The following is a 16838-nucleotide window of genomic DNA, read 5'->3' as shown; positions in this document are numbered from 1 at the left end:
AATTAAACGTAGATAAAATCTGAAATCAATTCTTTATCAGGGTTTACCAGCAGACTTGAAATCTTTGCAAACTTATTTAAAAAAATAGATTTGGGAACATTTTCAGAAACAAAAGAAATCAGTTCTGTCCTTTTCTTTCTATGACTTCTATTAATCTCCAGCCCTGCCTCTGTCCACTTTCCTATTTAAGGTGTTGGCTAAGGCCTGCTTTGTTTTAGCAAAGTCTCAGAATTTGGAGAAGCATTAATATTCCATACTCTATATAAGGAATAAGCATAAAACTATTTCGCTATTTTTCTTATTTCCCAACTTCAGTTATTCCCCCCAATTATTACAGTACTGTCTGGTTAAAGTATTTTCTCCTCAAGGTCTTATCAGATTGGCTGAACTGGAGAGAGTGGGAAGACAAACAACCAGTATGAATGAGGTGGAAAGAGATGCCCTCAGGCATAATAAACGGGGCGCCAGCTTTTTGGAGGACGACTTTGCAATAGAGATTAGAGTTTTCTTTTTTTCTTCTGCAGGTAACTTCATGGGCTGACTCTTGCTTCTCAAAGGTCAAAGAGGAAGGGCATCACAGTGGCTGCCTCAGGTGCTGTTGGATATTTTCCAGTTGAGTGGTGGCCAAGTCTCTGGCCTCCTCCACAAAGGAGGGGTCCCTCCCCAGTCAGCTTCCAGAGGCAGAGTGGAGGCCATGCGCTGGCTCCATGGTGCATGCTGCCCAGCATGCTCTCAAAGCTGTCTCAGAGACTGTGACACATACTAAAACATACTGCCTTTCCTTCTGTAATTCCACGTCGGGACAATTCACATCACAGCAACGTACAAGTATGCAGGAAGAGTAATAAAGAACACACATATATTTAGCATAACTTATAATAGCAGAAAATAAAGAAAACCTAAGTGTTCAATCAACAAGGGCATGATTTTTTTGGCCTAATTTTCAAACTATACTATTTCTATACTGTGTACTGCTATGTAGCTGTTCTAAAGAAAAGTAATTAGGTTGGTATATATGGGCACAGGAAGTAGAAAAAGTTTGAGTAGGAAAAGTTACATTGCATAAAAGAATACTTCCGCTTTTTTCTGTGATGTAAATATACATCTGCACAGATACGTATATACAAACTTCACACAAATATATAGGTACAGGCAGAAAGACAAGGACCCCACACAAATATATAAGCATAGGCAGAAAGAGAAAGGAGGACAGAAAGAGACCTGGAATGATGTTCAAAAACCCACGACTCGCTAGAAGTAGAGAAATGAGAAGGAAACTCTACTTCATACATTTTTCTACTATTTAAATTTTCAACAATGATTAAGGAAAAAAACAATCATATATTATATTTAGCATGCAGCAGAAGAGGGAACCAAGCCTATTAACATTTTAATAATAACTATTAACTCTCGGTTTCTTCCCATCTGCCTGCCTGCCAAGAGAGAAGGGGCGTTCTCTCTGTTCACATGTGCACTAGATCTAACTGTCTTCCAGGGCAAGTTTTATGAACCAAATGGAAAGCTGTAGCGAAAAAAGAGCAGTTTGGTTAGATTAATCGCAGCTGAAGATCAGGCAACAAAGTCCACTAACCAATGGATGCACTGCAGCCTCAAGTTTCAGTGGCTCTCCAGCCTGGGGCCTTGGTCCTCACTCTGCAGGACTCAGGCAAAGTGCAAGTGCCTCAGATCTCTGCATGCTCCTGATAACACAGTCACTGCCTTTCCACCATAGTCTGTCTTCAGGACTAAATGGTCTTTTCACTTGGCTTCAGACACTACCTCTGTGGTCCTCTCTGGCCTTGGCATCACCAACAACTGCATCCTCTCCACGATCTCAATGTGAAGCATTTCACCTTCCCAGCACACGTTATCTTACACTTCTTATGGCAAGAATGCCACTTCCAGTATTTTTCAACCCCATTAGGATTTATAATCCACTGATTTTTTTACCTCACTTGACTCTCTACCCTCCCCATTCTTAATTTCCCTCTTTTCCAGTTTAAATTCCTGATTTATCTTTATAATCATTCCTTTCCCCTCCCACTTTCCCACACGATCATCAGAAATTCTCAACTTCATCACCCTCCTGCTCCCCCCATGCCTCCAGCCCTTTGCTGAACACTGCATGTAAACACACAACCTTGCCAATTTCACTTCAAGTGGGTACTTTCTGTGCCCAGGAGTCACACTGCTGTTTCTCCGGTCCATTCATCTCCCACACTCAGTTCACTTCTTAAGTCCTCAACACTTCCCTTCCCATCCTTAGCAGATGATTTCTTTTCTAGTTCACTAAGGAAATGAAAACCATCGGTAGACAATTTCTACCACCACATTTCCCACCAACCAGCATCTGTGCCCACATGCTTGTTTTTTGGGCTCGTGTATGAAAGACGGGTCTGTGCTCCGGTCTAAGCATCCTCATCCTCAGTGAGTTAGGCTCAGTCCCCTCCTATCTCAGGGACACAACTTCAGCAACTCTCCCACTTTCTCTCCTGCATCATCAATTTCTCTCTCTCTGAGATAATTCCATTAGTACACAAACATGATGTAATTTCTCTCATCTTAAAGAAAAACTAGAAACGCTGTTCCACCCAGGCTCTTCTGCCAGCTGTGCCTCTACTTTCTTTAACAACAAAATTACTCTTAAAAATTGCCTGCATATTTGCCGTCTCCAAGCTCTCCTCTTTCTCTTGAATTCACTTCATGATACCAAACCCAACGGTTGCTTCTTTGTTGTTTGCGGCGGTCAGCAACCAATCACTTCTTCCTTCTTGAAACACTTGCTGCGCTTGGCTTCCAGAATACTGCATCAGCTCTCTGCCTTCCTCTCCGCTACCCACTTGGTCTCTTATCAGTTCCTGCTTATCTCATTTAAACTTTGGTCTGATCAATCCATAAAACTCAGAGGGTTTTATTTATGCTCATTCCCTAGGCAACCTGACCTCATCTCTTGGCTTTAAATACTATGACATGCTGACACCACCCTAATCTAGCACTTTACTCTGTGGCAATCTCCTGATAACAGATTTGTATATTCAGCTTACCTAGTGGACATCTCCAGTTAGACAATCTGACAAGTGTCTTAAACGTGCCTATAAATGAACTCATACCCCTCAACAACCTGCTCCTCCTACAGGTGCCCCAGCTCAGTAACTGGACAGTCTCCACTTCAGCTGGCTCAGGCCCAAAACCTTGGAGTCATTATTGACTCCCACCCACAACCAATCCATCATCATGTCTCATTGGTTCTGCCTTAAAAATGCCACCAAAATCTGCCACTTCTGATCACTTCTGCCTCCATGGCCTTGTCCAAAGCTACCATCACCTCCTGTCCAAATTATTGCAATGGTTTTCTGACTGGCCTCCCTGTTTCTACCCCAACCATTCTCAACTCAGTAGCCAGTATGATCCTTTGTAAGGCCAAAATCTTGCCATTCTACTTAAACTAGAAACCAAAGGGCTTACAGTAGTCTCTGAGAGTCCATGTGGTGTGACCCTACCCCAGTTTGATCTCACTCCTGTCATGGGAGCCCCTTGCCCACTCTGCTGTAGCTTCAGTGTTTCTCAAACATCCCAAACACACCTCTGCTCAAGAGCCTTGTAAGTTACACTCTGGGCTTCAATCCTTTTTCCCCGGTTAACCCCCTGGCTCACTGCCTCTCTCCTCAGATTCCTGCTCAGAAATCACCTCACCGATGCCTCCTCTGAACCACTCTATTTAAAAGTGATGCCCACTCCAGCAACCCCGTCTTGTTTAACTTTTCTAAGAAGTTGTCATATCTGACCTAAAATTAAAATAAAAAATCCATGATGACAAGGCTTTTTCTATGTTGAAAGTGAAAGTCGCTCAGTCATGTCTGACTCTTTGCAACCCCATGGACTACACAGTCCGTGGAATTCTCCAGGCCAGAATACTGGAGTGGGTAGCCTTTCTCTTCTCCAGGGGATCTTCAGGGAAGCCCCTTTTCTATGTCATCATCCTTCTATTCTGGAACAGTACCTGGCACAGGCATTGAACACATGACTGCTGAATAAATGAGTTCTGTCTCCTGGTCTTGGGAAGGTGCTGTAGTGTGGAGGCAGAGTTCTAGACCATGAATCAAAAAATCTAGATTTAAATCTGATTATTAGACTAGGAGGGCTTCCCTGATAGCTCAGTTGGTAAAGTATCCACATGCAATGTAGGAGACCCCAGTTCGATTCCTGGGTCGGGAAGATCCCCTGGAGAAGGGAAAGGCTACCCACTCCAGTATTCTTGGGCTTCCCTGGTGGCTCAACTAGTAAAGAATCCACCTGCAATGCGGGAGACCTGGGTTTAATCCCTGGGTTGGGAAGATCCCCTGGAGAAGGGAAAGGCTACCCACTCCAGTATTCTGGCCTGGAGAATTCCATGGACTGTATCATCCATGGGGTCACAAAGAGTCGGACATGACTGAGCAACTGGCATTTGCACTAGACTAGGAAACAGAAGCAACTCCCAGCTTTGCTAGTGCACAGTATGATACAACTGCTGCTGCTGCTGCTAAGTCGCTTCAGTCGTGTCCGACTCTGTGCGACCCCATAGACGGCAGCCCACCAGGCTCCCCCGTCCCTGGGATTCTCCAGGCAAGAACACCAGAGTGGGTTGCTATTTCCTTCTCCAATGCGTGAAAGTGAAAAGTGAAAGGGAAGTCGCTCAGTCGTGTGCGACTCTAGCAACCTCATGGACTGCAGCCCACCAGGGTCCCCTTTCCATGGGATTCTCCAGGCAAGAGTACTGGAGTAGGGTGCCATTGCCTTCTCCAATGATACAACTAGTTAAGTCATATAATCTCCAAGGTTCTTAGTTTCATTTATAAAATAGAGATGAAAACATACTCCCTTCCCAGAGTCACTGTGTAGATGACAATGTTATGCAAACATAAAATATTGTCAAGCTTCTGTAATATCATGTTAAACTGTTTAGAATCAATTCAACATTTATAGACACTAGTTTATTCTTTTTGTAAAGCAAAAAAGAAAAAACCCCAACTTGAATTATAACCAATACTAAATTGACCTTTCCTCTGTAGAATTTTTAATTGTCTAATTTATTAATTATACACATTAGTACTTTAATCATAATATTTAACTGCTGGCCTCATGGCCATAATTAATTTTGCTTTCTATTCCGAGACCTTATCTGTTCTAAACAGAAGAGACTTGATATCTTGAGATTTTGGGTACTTTTTTTTTGACTCTGGATTGTCCTTCAGTCAACAATCAGGTAAAGCTGAGGTGGGCTCTCACAGACCAGCAACATCAGACAGATTCCTTAGGAAACCTTTATTTATTCTTTATCTTATTTAGGAAATAAAACATCAATAAAAAGTCAAGATAGTCCAAAGGGTATGCAGAGAATGTGGACCTCACCAAAGCACAGCTGGGGAGAGTGGTATTTGAAAGAGGAAAGAGGAATCTTCTCTAAATTCTACTTTTATTTCAAGTTACATAACAAGAAATAGCAACACTTCTTTTAAGTTAGTTCAGTTCATCAGAGACATGACTTTACCATGACTCAAAATGATGACATCATGATTTGTGAGAAAAAATATAAAAAACAAGAAATGTTCTCAGTCACCTATAAAGCCACTTACTGTGTTAACTTCTGTGCTTTCTACAATATTGTAACAAACTCACTGAATTAACTGACAATGGGGAAAAAAGTTATTTCCTGACTAAAGGGTATAGTTCTTATTATCAGATAAGATATGAGACGTGAGCTAAGTGTGCTGCGTGCTGTGCTTAGTCGCTCAGTCGTGTCCGACCCTTTGTGACCCCATGTTACTGCAGCCCACCAGGCTCCTCTGTCCATGGGATTCTCCAGGCAAGAATACTGGAGTGGGTTGCTATTCCCTTCTCCAGAGGATCTTCCCAACCCAGGGACTGAACCCAAGTCTCCCACATTGCAGGTGGATTCTTTACCATCTGAGCCACCAGGGAAACCCACCAGGGAAGTTCACCCTGTTTTTTTGATCAGTTTTTCCCCTGTGCCTTGATCTCTTGAAAGCTTCAAGTTAAATTAACTATTTCAGTAATTATAATAATACCATCCTTGATATTTGGAAGTATAATTTCTCCTCTTTATTCTATAGGTCTTCTAATCTCATTCATTTTTATCTTACTCATGATGCCCTTCTGTGCCAAGCAATTGATATGGAACATTAGAGTCTCAGTAACTGTTTTGTCATGCTGCTGCTGCTAAGTCATGTCAGTCGTGTCCAACTCTGTGCGACCCCATAGACCCCACCAGGCTCCCATCCCTGGGATTCTCCAGGCAAGAGTACTGGAGTGGATTGCCATTCCCTTCTCCAGGGGAATCTTTCTGACTCAGGGATGGCACCCGGGTCTCCTGCACTACACGCAGTTTCTTTATCATCTGAACTACCAAGGAACAAAAGTTCTCAAAAATCAGTCTGTGGTGAAGCCAGGAATGAGGCTTGACAGCCTGGGCCAGCCCACAGTGCTCTGTCCTCGGCTCCCAGAGCCACTCGCCCCTCCTTTTGTAATGAATAAGGTACCAAGTACAAGTGAGAATCTCCAGAGTTACTTCCTTATTCCACCTCTCTCAGACCAGAGCGTCAGCTCCTTGGAGGCAGGCACGCCCACGATGCCTGCCCCTTTACAGATCTGCTCCACAGTTAGCACAATACTTTGTACACCATAAAGACCCAGTAAGTATTCCCTGACTTAGGAAGCCAAAGAACCAATTACAACAGGTAGAGACCGAAGCTCAAAAGGGCGAGCGAGAAAGCAGAACATATTGGTCAGCTAACTGACTGCCTTATTTCCTCTTTATCTTATCAGTCCTATAGCTATTCTCAAGGCCAAGGACTTGGGGCAGACCTCGGCACGGCCCTTCATGACCCAAGTTCAGGGACTTGCCTCAGAAGGTCACGACGGGCTGGCGCGGCGAGTGGCTGGGGGCAGAGAGTGGGAGTAGGTGGGAGCAACTAGGCGGGCCCCTGAGACGGGGCAGATGAGGCAGAGGGAGCCTGCGAACTCCGCCTCGGCCCACACCAGGGTCTCTATGCCAACCAAGCCCTGCTCCTCCTAGCACCCACCCCCACTACCCTTCCTCCCTCCACAGGCAGGAGCCCCCGCACCCTGGACCGCCTGGGCAGCAGGGGGCGCTGAGGCCCTGGCTCCTCCCCCGGGTCCTGCGGCCGCACCCTCCAGGATCTGGCTGGACAGAGTGCGGACCGAAGGAGAGGGGGAAGCCCAGGAGCGCCTGAGGAGGGGAAGGCGGTTCCGGCCCCCTCCTAGGCTGCTGCCTGGATCTCGCCCTGGGATCCGAGTCCAGAAAGCAGGAGGAGACTCTGAAGACAGAAACATGGGCCCTGCGGGCTGCGTCTTCCTGCTGCCTCTTCTGTTGGGGATCTCAGGTGAACTCGGGGTGAAGAGAGCCCTGGCGGGGGCCTCAGGGGCCCTTGTAAATAAGAAGCCATCCTGGGGGTCCCCCACAGTGCCCCCTTTCTCTCTGCAGGCACAGATGAGGAAGAACCCAAAGATCTTGTCAAGTCAAGTAAGGCGCCGCCTCAGGGTCCACGTGCCCGGGGAGCACGGGAAGGGGCCTGGTGCCGAGGAGAGGACACCGGCGTGGGGAGGGGGGGCGGGGGCAGGGTCCCGGGGCAGGCCTCCAGGCCTCTCTCCTCTCCGTCGGCAGTCTGCGGGCGGCCCGCGGTTTTATCTGGCATCGTCTCCGGCCTGGAGGCCAACGTGGGGCAGTGGCCCTGGCAGGTCAGCATCCGCCAGGGCTTGTCTCACGTCTGTGCCGCCTCCCTCATCTCAAAGCAGTGGGTGCTGACACTGGCAAGCTGCTTCCGGTGACTGCGGGCCCTGCTTAGGGGAGACCCATCAGGGAGGTGGGTGGCTGGGGCTCCTGGGCTAAGGGCAGAGGAGTCTGTCCAGCACTGCCCAAAACAGTACCTGTTCCTAAGAAGGAAGTCCAAATGTTTCCTGCCCTAGCTCTCAGTTCAGTACTAGGCAGGGCTCCTCACATTTGAAAATCATCTTGACTGAAATGAATGTCTAAAAAAATTTCCCACCCTCCCCCATCTAATTTTCTACCCACGTCTTGACGCCATTCTGGGTGCATGGTTCTGAGCCCTCTTCCCTCTCTCTAGGTGGCCCTCCTATTCCTATGGCTTAAAAGGTCATAGATTGGTTGATAGCATCCACATTTTCATCAGCAGCTCCTAACTAGTTCTGGTGCATTTCTATTCAGCTGTCTCACTGCTATCTCAAAGACAACGTGATCAAATGAGAACTACAATTTTACCGCCACCAATATCCCAAACCTTTCTCTCCCTTTCTTCCCATCTCATGCGGTAACATAGCCAGTTGTTCAGAAACATGAAGCCTCACTTTCCCTTACCCTCCACATTCACTGCAAACACTTAATTCTTCAGTTTTACTTCCACAAAATACTCTTGACTCTACACAGCTGTCCTGGACCACTGCAACAGCATAATAGGTTTTTTTTTAATTGGAATATAATTGCTATACAACATCGTGGTTTCTGTAGCACAATCATGTGAATCAACCATACGTATACATATATCCCCTCCCTCCCAATTCTCCCTCCCAGCCCCTCATCTCACGTCTCACCCATCAAGGCCATCACAGAGCACCGAGCTGAGCTCCCTGTGTTAGCAGCAGCTTCCCACTAGCTGTCTACTTCACACATGGTAGGGTACATATCCACGTTACTATCTCCATTCATCCCACCCTCTCTTTTCCCCCTGTGTCCACCAGTCCCTTCTCTATATCTTGCCTCTATTCCTGCCCTGCAAATAGGTTCGTCAGTACCCATATTCAGTACTTGTTTTTCTCTTTCTGACTTACTTCACTCTGTATCACAGGCTCTAGGTTCATCCACATCACAACAACTGTTTTTTGCTACCTTTATGCACACAACAAAGTGATTTTTTTTTTTTTAATCAGAAGCAAAATCATGTCATTCCTTCCTTCAAATCCTCCAGTCACTGCTCAGGAACCTAGAATAAAATCTGTAAGCCATGAATTACCAGGGATCTGCTTATCTCCACATCAGCCCATTCCACTCCAGGTTTATTTCTATTTCTAGAAACTGCAGAGCTCTTCCCACCCTCAGTGCCTTTGCATATGCTGTTTCCTCTGGAATGCTTTTCTTTATAGCTCTTCACATAGCTGACTCCTGCCCTGTGGGACTCGGCTGAAAGGTTCTCTGTTCAACAAGACCTTCCCTGATCCAATTCATAGGCTCTTCCCTCATCTTTTACTTTCTACCTTAAAATCCTGTTGATTTTCTTCATAAGATTTTTCACACTTAAAAATTTTATCCTTGTTCACTTGTGTTTTGTCTCTGCCTCCCTCCCTCTCTCCCAACCTCTCTATCTTGACACAGACATACAACCCTTGAGACCAAAAGCCCTATGACAGCCAGATGCTAAGTTTCATTTATATATTCAGGAGATACTAAGCACTTATTGAAGAAACGATGCTTAGCCAGGTGAAAAATGCAACCTCCAGAACTATGGGCTCTGCTGGGGCTGAGGCACAAGAAACCCATTGTTTCTTGTTCTGCCCCTTCTCAGGTCGAAGGACACCAGAAAATATGAGGTTCTGGTGGGATCACTTCAGGTCTCTGGCTACCAAGGCTCCAAAACAACGATCATCCCTGTGTCCAGGATTATTCCCTACCCCGATGTCCAGGGACACGCATCTAGTGCCATCGCTGTGGCAGAGCTGGCCCGCCCACTTTCCTTCAGCCCCCTTGTCCTGCCCATCTGTCTCCCGACATCAGCAGTCCAGCTGAAGAACGCCACCTCCTGCTGGGTGACTGGATGGGACAATTCTGGGATATTCCAATGTGAGGATAAGTAGACTTTTTGAGCTTGGTTTGCTCCACTGGCCTTCCCTCCCCCTACTCGCTATCCCACTCCTGGCGCAAGATACGGTGCGCTCTCCCTCTCCAGCAGCTGATCCGAAGGACTGCAGACTTCAGTGCCCCTCTAACCCCCAGCTTCCCTCTGCGCCCTCCATGCTTCCGCTGCTAGAATTACTCTGCTTATTGGCAGCAGCTTTCGCTCCTATTTCACAATACTGCTAAGACCTTAAAAGTGAAAAGGCCAAGGCACTGAACTTAATGCGAACAGAGTTCTCAGTTCTCCTCCAGCACCTGGTAGAATGTGTGTGGGCTGGCGGACGGGGAAGCAGACATGAACATGGATCCTCAGTAGGTCCCGAGTCAGACTGAGAGGATTTCACACCAGCAGTCTTGACTCTCTCAGTATATCAGATCCACCTTTTTACATTCTATGGAACATAAAAAGTACATGTCAAAGTCAAACAACATAATCTCACATCTTCATTATCGTATATTTTCCCAAATCAAAAGATTCTTTGGCTCTCTGTGGTATCTGAGCAGGAACAACTGCCTTTAGTCTTGTTCAGACCTAGGGACTGCAGCCTTGAGACCATGTGCCAAATCAGAAATCAGAGTACTGCTTATGATGGGGGGCAGAAACTTGAAATCAGAGATATCCCTGAAAATTAAAGGCATGAAATTGAATCCAAAGCTGAAAGTTGCTTCCTAATTTTTAAGACAGCTTTGCCTTTTTGACCTTACAGCTATGACACCACCTTACACACTAAAGGAGTTAAAAGTGCACCTCATTGATCTCCAGACATGCAAGAAATATCAGAAAGAAAGCTTGTTGCGAGGAGTTGAGCCCATCAGTGAAGCCATGATTTGTTCCCGGTTCCCAGTGGGGCAGCCAGATGCATGTATATTAAGAATCCCTTCCCACAGGCATCTCTCAAGGCCCCACCTGTCCCCAGCATGCTCCCTCCATGTCTCGTAGCTCTGTGGGCCCGGGTGAGCCCAGGAGTGCCGGGACAGGCCCAGACTCCACAGCTCTTGGCTGAACTATGAGTCTCTTGCCCTGTGCATGCCTAGCCATACGTTGTCTCTCCTTCAGGCCAGGAGAGGAGATCCCCTGATGTGCAGAGTGAAGGACTTCTGGGTTCTAGCAGGAGTGATGAGCTGGGGATCAAACTGCATCGGAATCGACGAGCCTGGAGTATTTACAAACATCAGTTTCTACAAGTCTTGGATTGAGAAGTCAGCCGTCTCACATGCTGACCTTTCTGCTACCCCCAGGTCAGACTTCTCCAGGTTCTTCCCGGTAATGCTTCTGCCTCTCGTAATCCTGGGGCCACCCTAACTAGCTGAGGGAGAAAGAGGAAATGCTGTAAGTTGAGGTTTTGAGGAGAGATTTTGAAGATTCAGCAAGAAAGAAGCAGGTCAGCTACCTCTAGGCACAGCCCCCAGGAGCCAAATCCGCTTGCTGCCTTGTCTCCTACAGGTCAACATGGAAAGCAAGGTCCCCCGTGTGAATAAAGTTTGGTTGATTCTATTATTTCTCATATTCATTTTTCACATGAAACTGGAGTCAGGGCCTGGGGAAATACAGAAGCAGAGAACTTTAGGGCTGAAAGGGATCTGGAAATCCCTGACCCAATCAATCCCCCACATTCTACAGAAGCAGCAGCTAGGGTCCAGAGAGGTGAACTACCTTGCCCTTGGCTGAATTCAGTGAAAACCATCCAATCTGGGACTAGACTAAGTTCTAAAGAAAAATCAGGGACTCAGAAGACTAGCAGGTTTCAGTGGAAGCACATTAGGCAAGAGGAGCCTAGCGCAGCATGTTAGCTATCTACTGCTGTAGATATAACTGTAGATAAACTGGAGACAACATTTACTATCTCTCAGGGTCTGTGATGGAGAAGGTAATGGCATGCCACTCCAGTACTCTTGCCTGGAAAATCCCAGGGACGGAGGAGCCTGGTAGGCTGCAGTCCATGGGGTCGTGAAGAGTCGGACACTTACTGAGCGACTTCACTTTCACTTTTCACTTTCATGCACTGGAGAAGGAAATGGCAGTGTTCTTGCCTGAAGAATCCCAGGGATGGCGGAGCCTGGTGGGCTGCTGTCTATGGGGTCGCAAAGAGTCGAACATAACTGAAGCGACTTAGCAGCAGCAGTAGCAACAGCAGTGTCTGTGAATCAGGGAGACTTAACTAGGTAGTTCCTGCTAACGGTGTTTCAAGAGGCTGCTTGCTGCAAACTGCAGTCATCTTCAAGTTCAACTATTGACAGGAAGAACCTGCTTCGGTGTCACACTCAGAGGCCTCTCTTCGGGGAGAGAGGGCAGTTGGCTTCACACACAGTGAGTGATCCAAGATAAAGTGACAGAAAACACCCCAAACGGAAGCTGCAGTCTTTCTATAACCAGAAAGACATCTCACTTCTGCTGTAGTCTATTCTTTAGAAGTGACTCGACAAGGTGTAAGTATCAGGAGGCAAGAATCACTGCAGACACAATGGCCATCTTCTCCAAATGCAATAGGGAAGGGTCTGGAGGTGAAAACTGACTGTTTTCAGCAGTCAAACATTAAGCAGAGGCCTGGGGCGGGGCTAAATTGAAGTTTGGGCAGAGGGTATTTCTGAGTCTCCTGTTCATCCCACTGAGAGCACTGCACGGTTGTGTGCAGAGAAGGGTCTAAGAACAAGTCTCACTAAGAACTGTATGGCTGCTTGCATCCCATCCTTTTCTTGATATATGAAGAGCTGCTAAGAACACAAGATTTTATGCTGGCCAGCAGTGAATCAATTTATCAATTTCATAAGATACTGATTAAAATGATTCAGGATATTCCATATTACTAGACAAATAATAGTGAAAAACAATTAGGAGTTTCAGGAAGATGGTAAAATGAACAGCAGCAAAGTGAAACATTTCTTGCTCAAATTTCATTCAATACCAATAAAATCACTTTGAAAATGACAATTTTCATTAATAACTGCAAAGATAAGATAGTTACATAAAAATTAACTATAAGATAGTTACATAAAAATTTTTAAATTACATAAAAATTAATTTAAAAAGTTAAATCTGGGCCATCAAAAATCCTTCCATAAATGAAGAAAATAGTTAAGAACATTGAAAAAAATTAATTTCCCAAATGCAAAAATTATGCAAAATATAAGCAGGATTCAAAGACCAATTATAATCTATACTCAACACTGTGCATGTTTATAAGATGTCAGGATTTATTTTTTAGACAGCACTACAGAACTGCAAGCAAGGCATAACTGACACTGGAAAAATGCTTCAGCAAAAGATGAACTTATTAAATATATGAGATACTAAATAAGTAAGAAATGACAAAAGAATATGAGTGAAGAGGATGGATCTAAAGATCCACCCTAGGCTGCAAAAGGAGAGAGACTCTTAGTCTGATGAAGATAAACTTTGTATTTATTTAGAAAAACATGTTCTATTAAAGCCAAGAAATCAAGTAAAGAGATAAAAACATGTTTTAAAATCATAAAATAGTTGTAAGTTACTTTAGAAGTTGTTTGATACAACTCTCAGGTCAAAGTGTTAAGTTTGCTTGTTTCACACACCGGATGTCTGACATGATACTTTTTAATACTGTAGCACTGGAAAACTAACTAACTGCTCAAGGACCTTTGGTGATGGGGGAATGGGAACTACACAGCACCGCCCTACCAACTGCTCACCAAAATCTTCAAAAACTGAAACTTAACAAGTAAAACATACACATAATGAATGAGACGAAAAGAGAGTTTTCTGTAGAAAGGATGCACAAAATATCAGTAAATACATGATTCTGTGTTTTAGGAATAAGCTAAACATGGAGATTTGGGTATAATCTCAAGGCAGCATACCAGGAATGAGACCATACCAGGGAAAGCTTAAGTGTTACCAACAGTATTTGGCACTGACTGCAGAAGAACATCATTAGGAAGAGGAAGGGTCTCCACATGGAATCGAAGAAAACAAAAGCCAGATGCCTTTGTGTTCATCAGACCCTGGGCTGTTAAAGGAGAGAGACTCTGAGTCTGATGAACATAAACTTTGTATTTATTTAGAAAAACAACCCAGTTCTTTTTAGAAGGGATATTTCATCCTCTTGAGTGAAATGCTTGTAGAGATTTGCCAGTTCCACTTGTTCTGATCTTTGAAGCCTCTTCGAACCATCACTCTTTTTTACTAATTTGGTTTCCCTACTCAACATCAAGAAGGTGTGCCCAGGTAGGGAAAAATGAAAATGCCAAATGAAAAACACGAATAGTCCTCATTGCAAATCAACATCCTGGTTTATGCACAAGTCTCTTAAATTTTAGTGAGTCAGTCTCTTGAATTTGATCTATTTTAGGTGCTCTGACAAGAATTTCAGAATCTAAAAAGCTGAGTCCAGAGTCTACGCTGAGATGACTTGAGCCAAGTCCTGCTGCCTGCCAAAGTGGTTTCTCTGGGTGTCATGACATCTTTATCTCACCTCCAACTATGGCAGGAACTTGTATTCACTTTATATCTTCTTTGTATCAATTACTATACTGGCCACTTTAACAATTATCTTATCTGGCCCTAACAACTCAAGAAGGCATTATTTATTCCACTTTTACAAATGAAAACACACACACACACAACACCTGAGGACCAAAGAGGTTAAGTAACTTGCTAAGTTCACACACTGAATATTTAACAGATTTATTCAGGACTGTCTGACTCAAAAGATTGGGCTCCTTCCACTATACCAAATTACCTCCATTCACTATTAGTAAGCTCTATTAAAGACCTGTGTACAACTCCAAAATCACACCTGCCCGTTGATTCTAGTTATTTGTACCTCTTGCTATATTCCATCAGAAATTGACTGCACACAGCTTTACTTCTTCTGAATAGGTGAGAACAACCTTGAGAAGAGAAAAACTGCTGTCATCATCTTCCTGATTTTCTAACAGTATCTATTATACTGTATTGAAAGAGAAAGTATCAAATCTTATTTTCTAAATAACAAAATGAAAGCAATAGACTAAGAAAGCTAGCTGTCAAAAGGGAAAGGAAAAATTCATTTATTATAAATTCAAGTGAATAAACAAAAAATATTTTACCTTAGTGATCAAAAGAACAGAAGCAACTCCTGCAAAGGGAGACTGATTAAAAGGCAGCAGGACCCAGGGCACGTAGGCGGGAGCTCAGAGCAGGACTGCCCCTGTGGAGAAAGTGAGTGCAGGCCAGAGAGGCAAAGGGCAGGAAGAGGAAGAGGGCTGTCTCTAGAAGCTCGTGCAGGCCTTGGCCCTGACATAAATGCCAAGCATATGCGCTAGCTCCAAGACATACTGGTTAGTGGAAACTAAGACCAAACTGGATCTTTCAATAGAGGGCATAGCTGTCTGTTGCTGCCAGGCCAGGGCCTGACACACTGGCTAGAGAAATCAATAATTCTTTAGAAGACTTTCATAAAGGGATTTATCCATTTTCCAGTATGAGAGACTGATCTGATAGAATTAGAAAAGAGACAATGGAATCCATCTACCTTTCCTGGAACCACAGATAAACAGCTAAAACCCCTGCAAATGTACTGCTGCCCCTGTTTTGTTCTCAGGGTGCGCAAGAGAAGACTGCAACCTTCAGTGGCATCCTTACTCTACAGCAGTGGTTCTCAACCAGGGGTGGTGACTCTGCACTCCACTTCTCCCCACCTGGTGACATTTCTGGTTGTCACAACTAGGGGTGGGTGGTACTCCTGACATCCAGCAGGTTAAAGCCAGAGATGCTGCTTAACATCCCCCGATTCACAGGACAGCCCCCCACAAGAAAGAATCAGCTGGCCTCAAACATCCACAGTGCCAAGGCTGAGAAATCCTGGTCTACAGGCACCGTTAATATCAAAGCCATCACCAAGAGGACCTGCTTGACAGAATCAAGACAGGACTTAAAACTGGGATATTATTTCAACAAAAACACTAATAAAAACAGTGGCTACTATTTATTGTTTTGTGCTTAAATAGTCTAAGTACTTGCCCTGTATCTCATTTAATTCCTACCCAAATCTTGTGGGGTATTAGTAATTCCCATTTTGCAGAGATGAAAAGGCAACTAGGCAACAAGCCACGTGGCAACTAATAAAGCTTTCACCAACACCACCATGTTGCCACTTCCCAAACCAACAGAGGTATTTGAAGATAACGTTAATGATAGCAGAATAACAGTCTGGGAACAGAGAATCTAGGACCCAAAGATAGGGCATGATGAGACAGACACAGAGCTGGAAGAGTTATCTCCAGGAAAATCTCTAGAATGGACATTAAACACTTGCTCTTTTGCTTCAACTCGTACTTTCTTTCTTAGAAGAAGCAAAGGAGCATTAAAATGGGAGACCCACCCAAAATGTTTCTTGATAGCTAAGTCAAAAATAAGAAAGTATTTGTAGAGGGATAACAGAGGCAATAGACAAAGACAAATAAAAACGAATAGATAAGCAATTCATAAGTCAACGTTACATCTGCAAAGAAACTTGGAGAGCATCAGCTGATTCTAGAGCCTTCATGGCACAACAGGAAAACACAGGCCTTAGGGGAAAGGTGACTTCTTTAAGGTCGTGCAGTCATCACCATGAAAATAACAGCACTGTAGGCTGAAGACCAGGGGAGATTTCTCCAATATGGTACAAGAGTTTAGCTTTTTGGTCACCCCATGAAGCTTTGTGGGATCTCAGTTCCCAGACCAGGGGTTGAACCTGAGACCATGGCAGTGAAAGTGCCGAGTCCTAACCAGTGGACCGCCAGGGAATTCCCAAGAGTTTAGCTTAGATTTAGAAAGGACTCATGGGTTCTCACTCTTGTAAGAATGGGCATTTGCTTACATAACTCACTATTACTGTTACACCTATCAAAATTAACAGTAACTCTTTCATACCACCTAATACCCAGTTAATGATCAAATTTCCTTGATAGTATC

At 44.6% G+C, this 16838-nt stretch overlaps 2 protein-coding genes and 1 long non-coding RNA gene across 14 annotated transcripts in view; 1 reads left to right on the top strand and 2 right to left on the bottom strand.

The window, feature by feature from the left end:
- SH3D19 (SH3 domain containing 19) overlaps window positions 1–16838 on the bottom strand; it is a 204548-nt gene that overhangs the window by 138444 nt on the left and 49266 nt on the right. The window lies entirely within an intron of this gene.
- Window positions 7352–11361, top strand: LOC147354980 (serine protease 27-like). The gene is made up of 6 exons (XM_086346370.1): window positions 7352–7403; window positions 7505–7543; window positions 7685–7844; window positions 9597–9871; window positions 10633–10791; window positions 10981–11361. Exons 1-6 carry the CDS (start codon window positions 7352–7354, stop codon window positions 11226–11228), a joined length of 933 nt encoding a protein of 310 aa, XP_086202496.1. The 3' UTR covers window positions 11229–11361.
- Window positions 10359–11463, bottom strand: LOC147354979 (uncharacterized). Its single transcript, XR_015144121.1, has 2 exons — window positions 11317–11463; window positions 10359–11232 (listed from the first exon to the last, which is right to left on the bottom strand). It is a non-coding gene; the product is annotated as an uncharacterized LOC147354979 (long non-coding RNA).

The sequence above is a fragment of the Bos grunniens genome, chromosome 17 (assembly GCF_055505025.1).
Source record: "Bos grunniens cultivar Pamir isolate PY7600 chromosome 17, Bosgru_T2T1.0, whole genome shotgun sequence".
Lineage (NCBI taxonomy): Eukaryota > Metazoa > Chordata > Mammalia > Artiodactyla > Bovidae > Bos > Bos grunniens.
Note: the sequence above shows the minus strand (reverse complement) of the source record. Positions and strands in the feature narration are given on the sequence as shown.

Bases quoted from the DNA above. Each gene is read 5' to 3' on its own strand.
- LOC147354980 (XM_086346370.1), top strand. From the start codon at position 7,352: ATGGGCCCTGCGGGCTGCGTCTTCCTGCTGCCTCTTCTGTTGGGGATC. The intron at 7,404-7,504 runs GTGAACTCGGGG...TTCTCTCTGCAG, and splicing joins TCTTCTGTTGGGGATCTCAG to GCACAGATGAGGAAGAACCC. The intron at 9,872-10,632 runs GTGAGGATAAGT...TTGACCTTACAG, and splicing joins CAATTCTGGGATATTCCAAT to CTATGACACCACCTTACACA.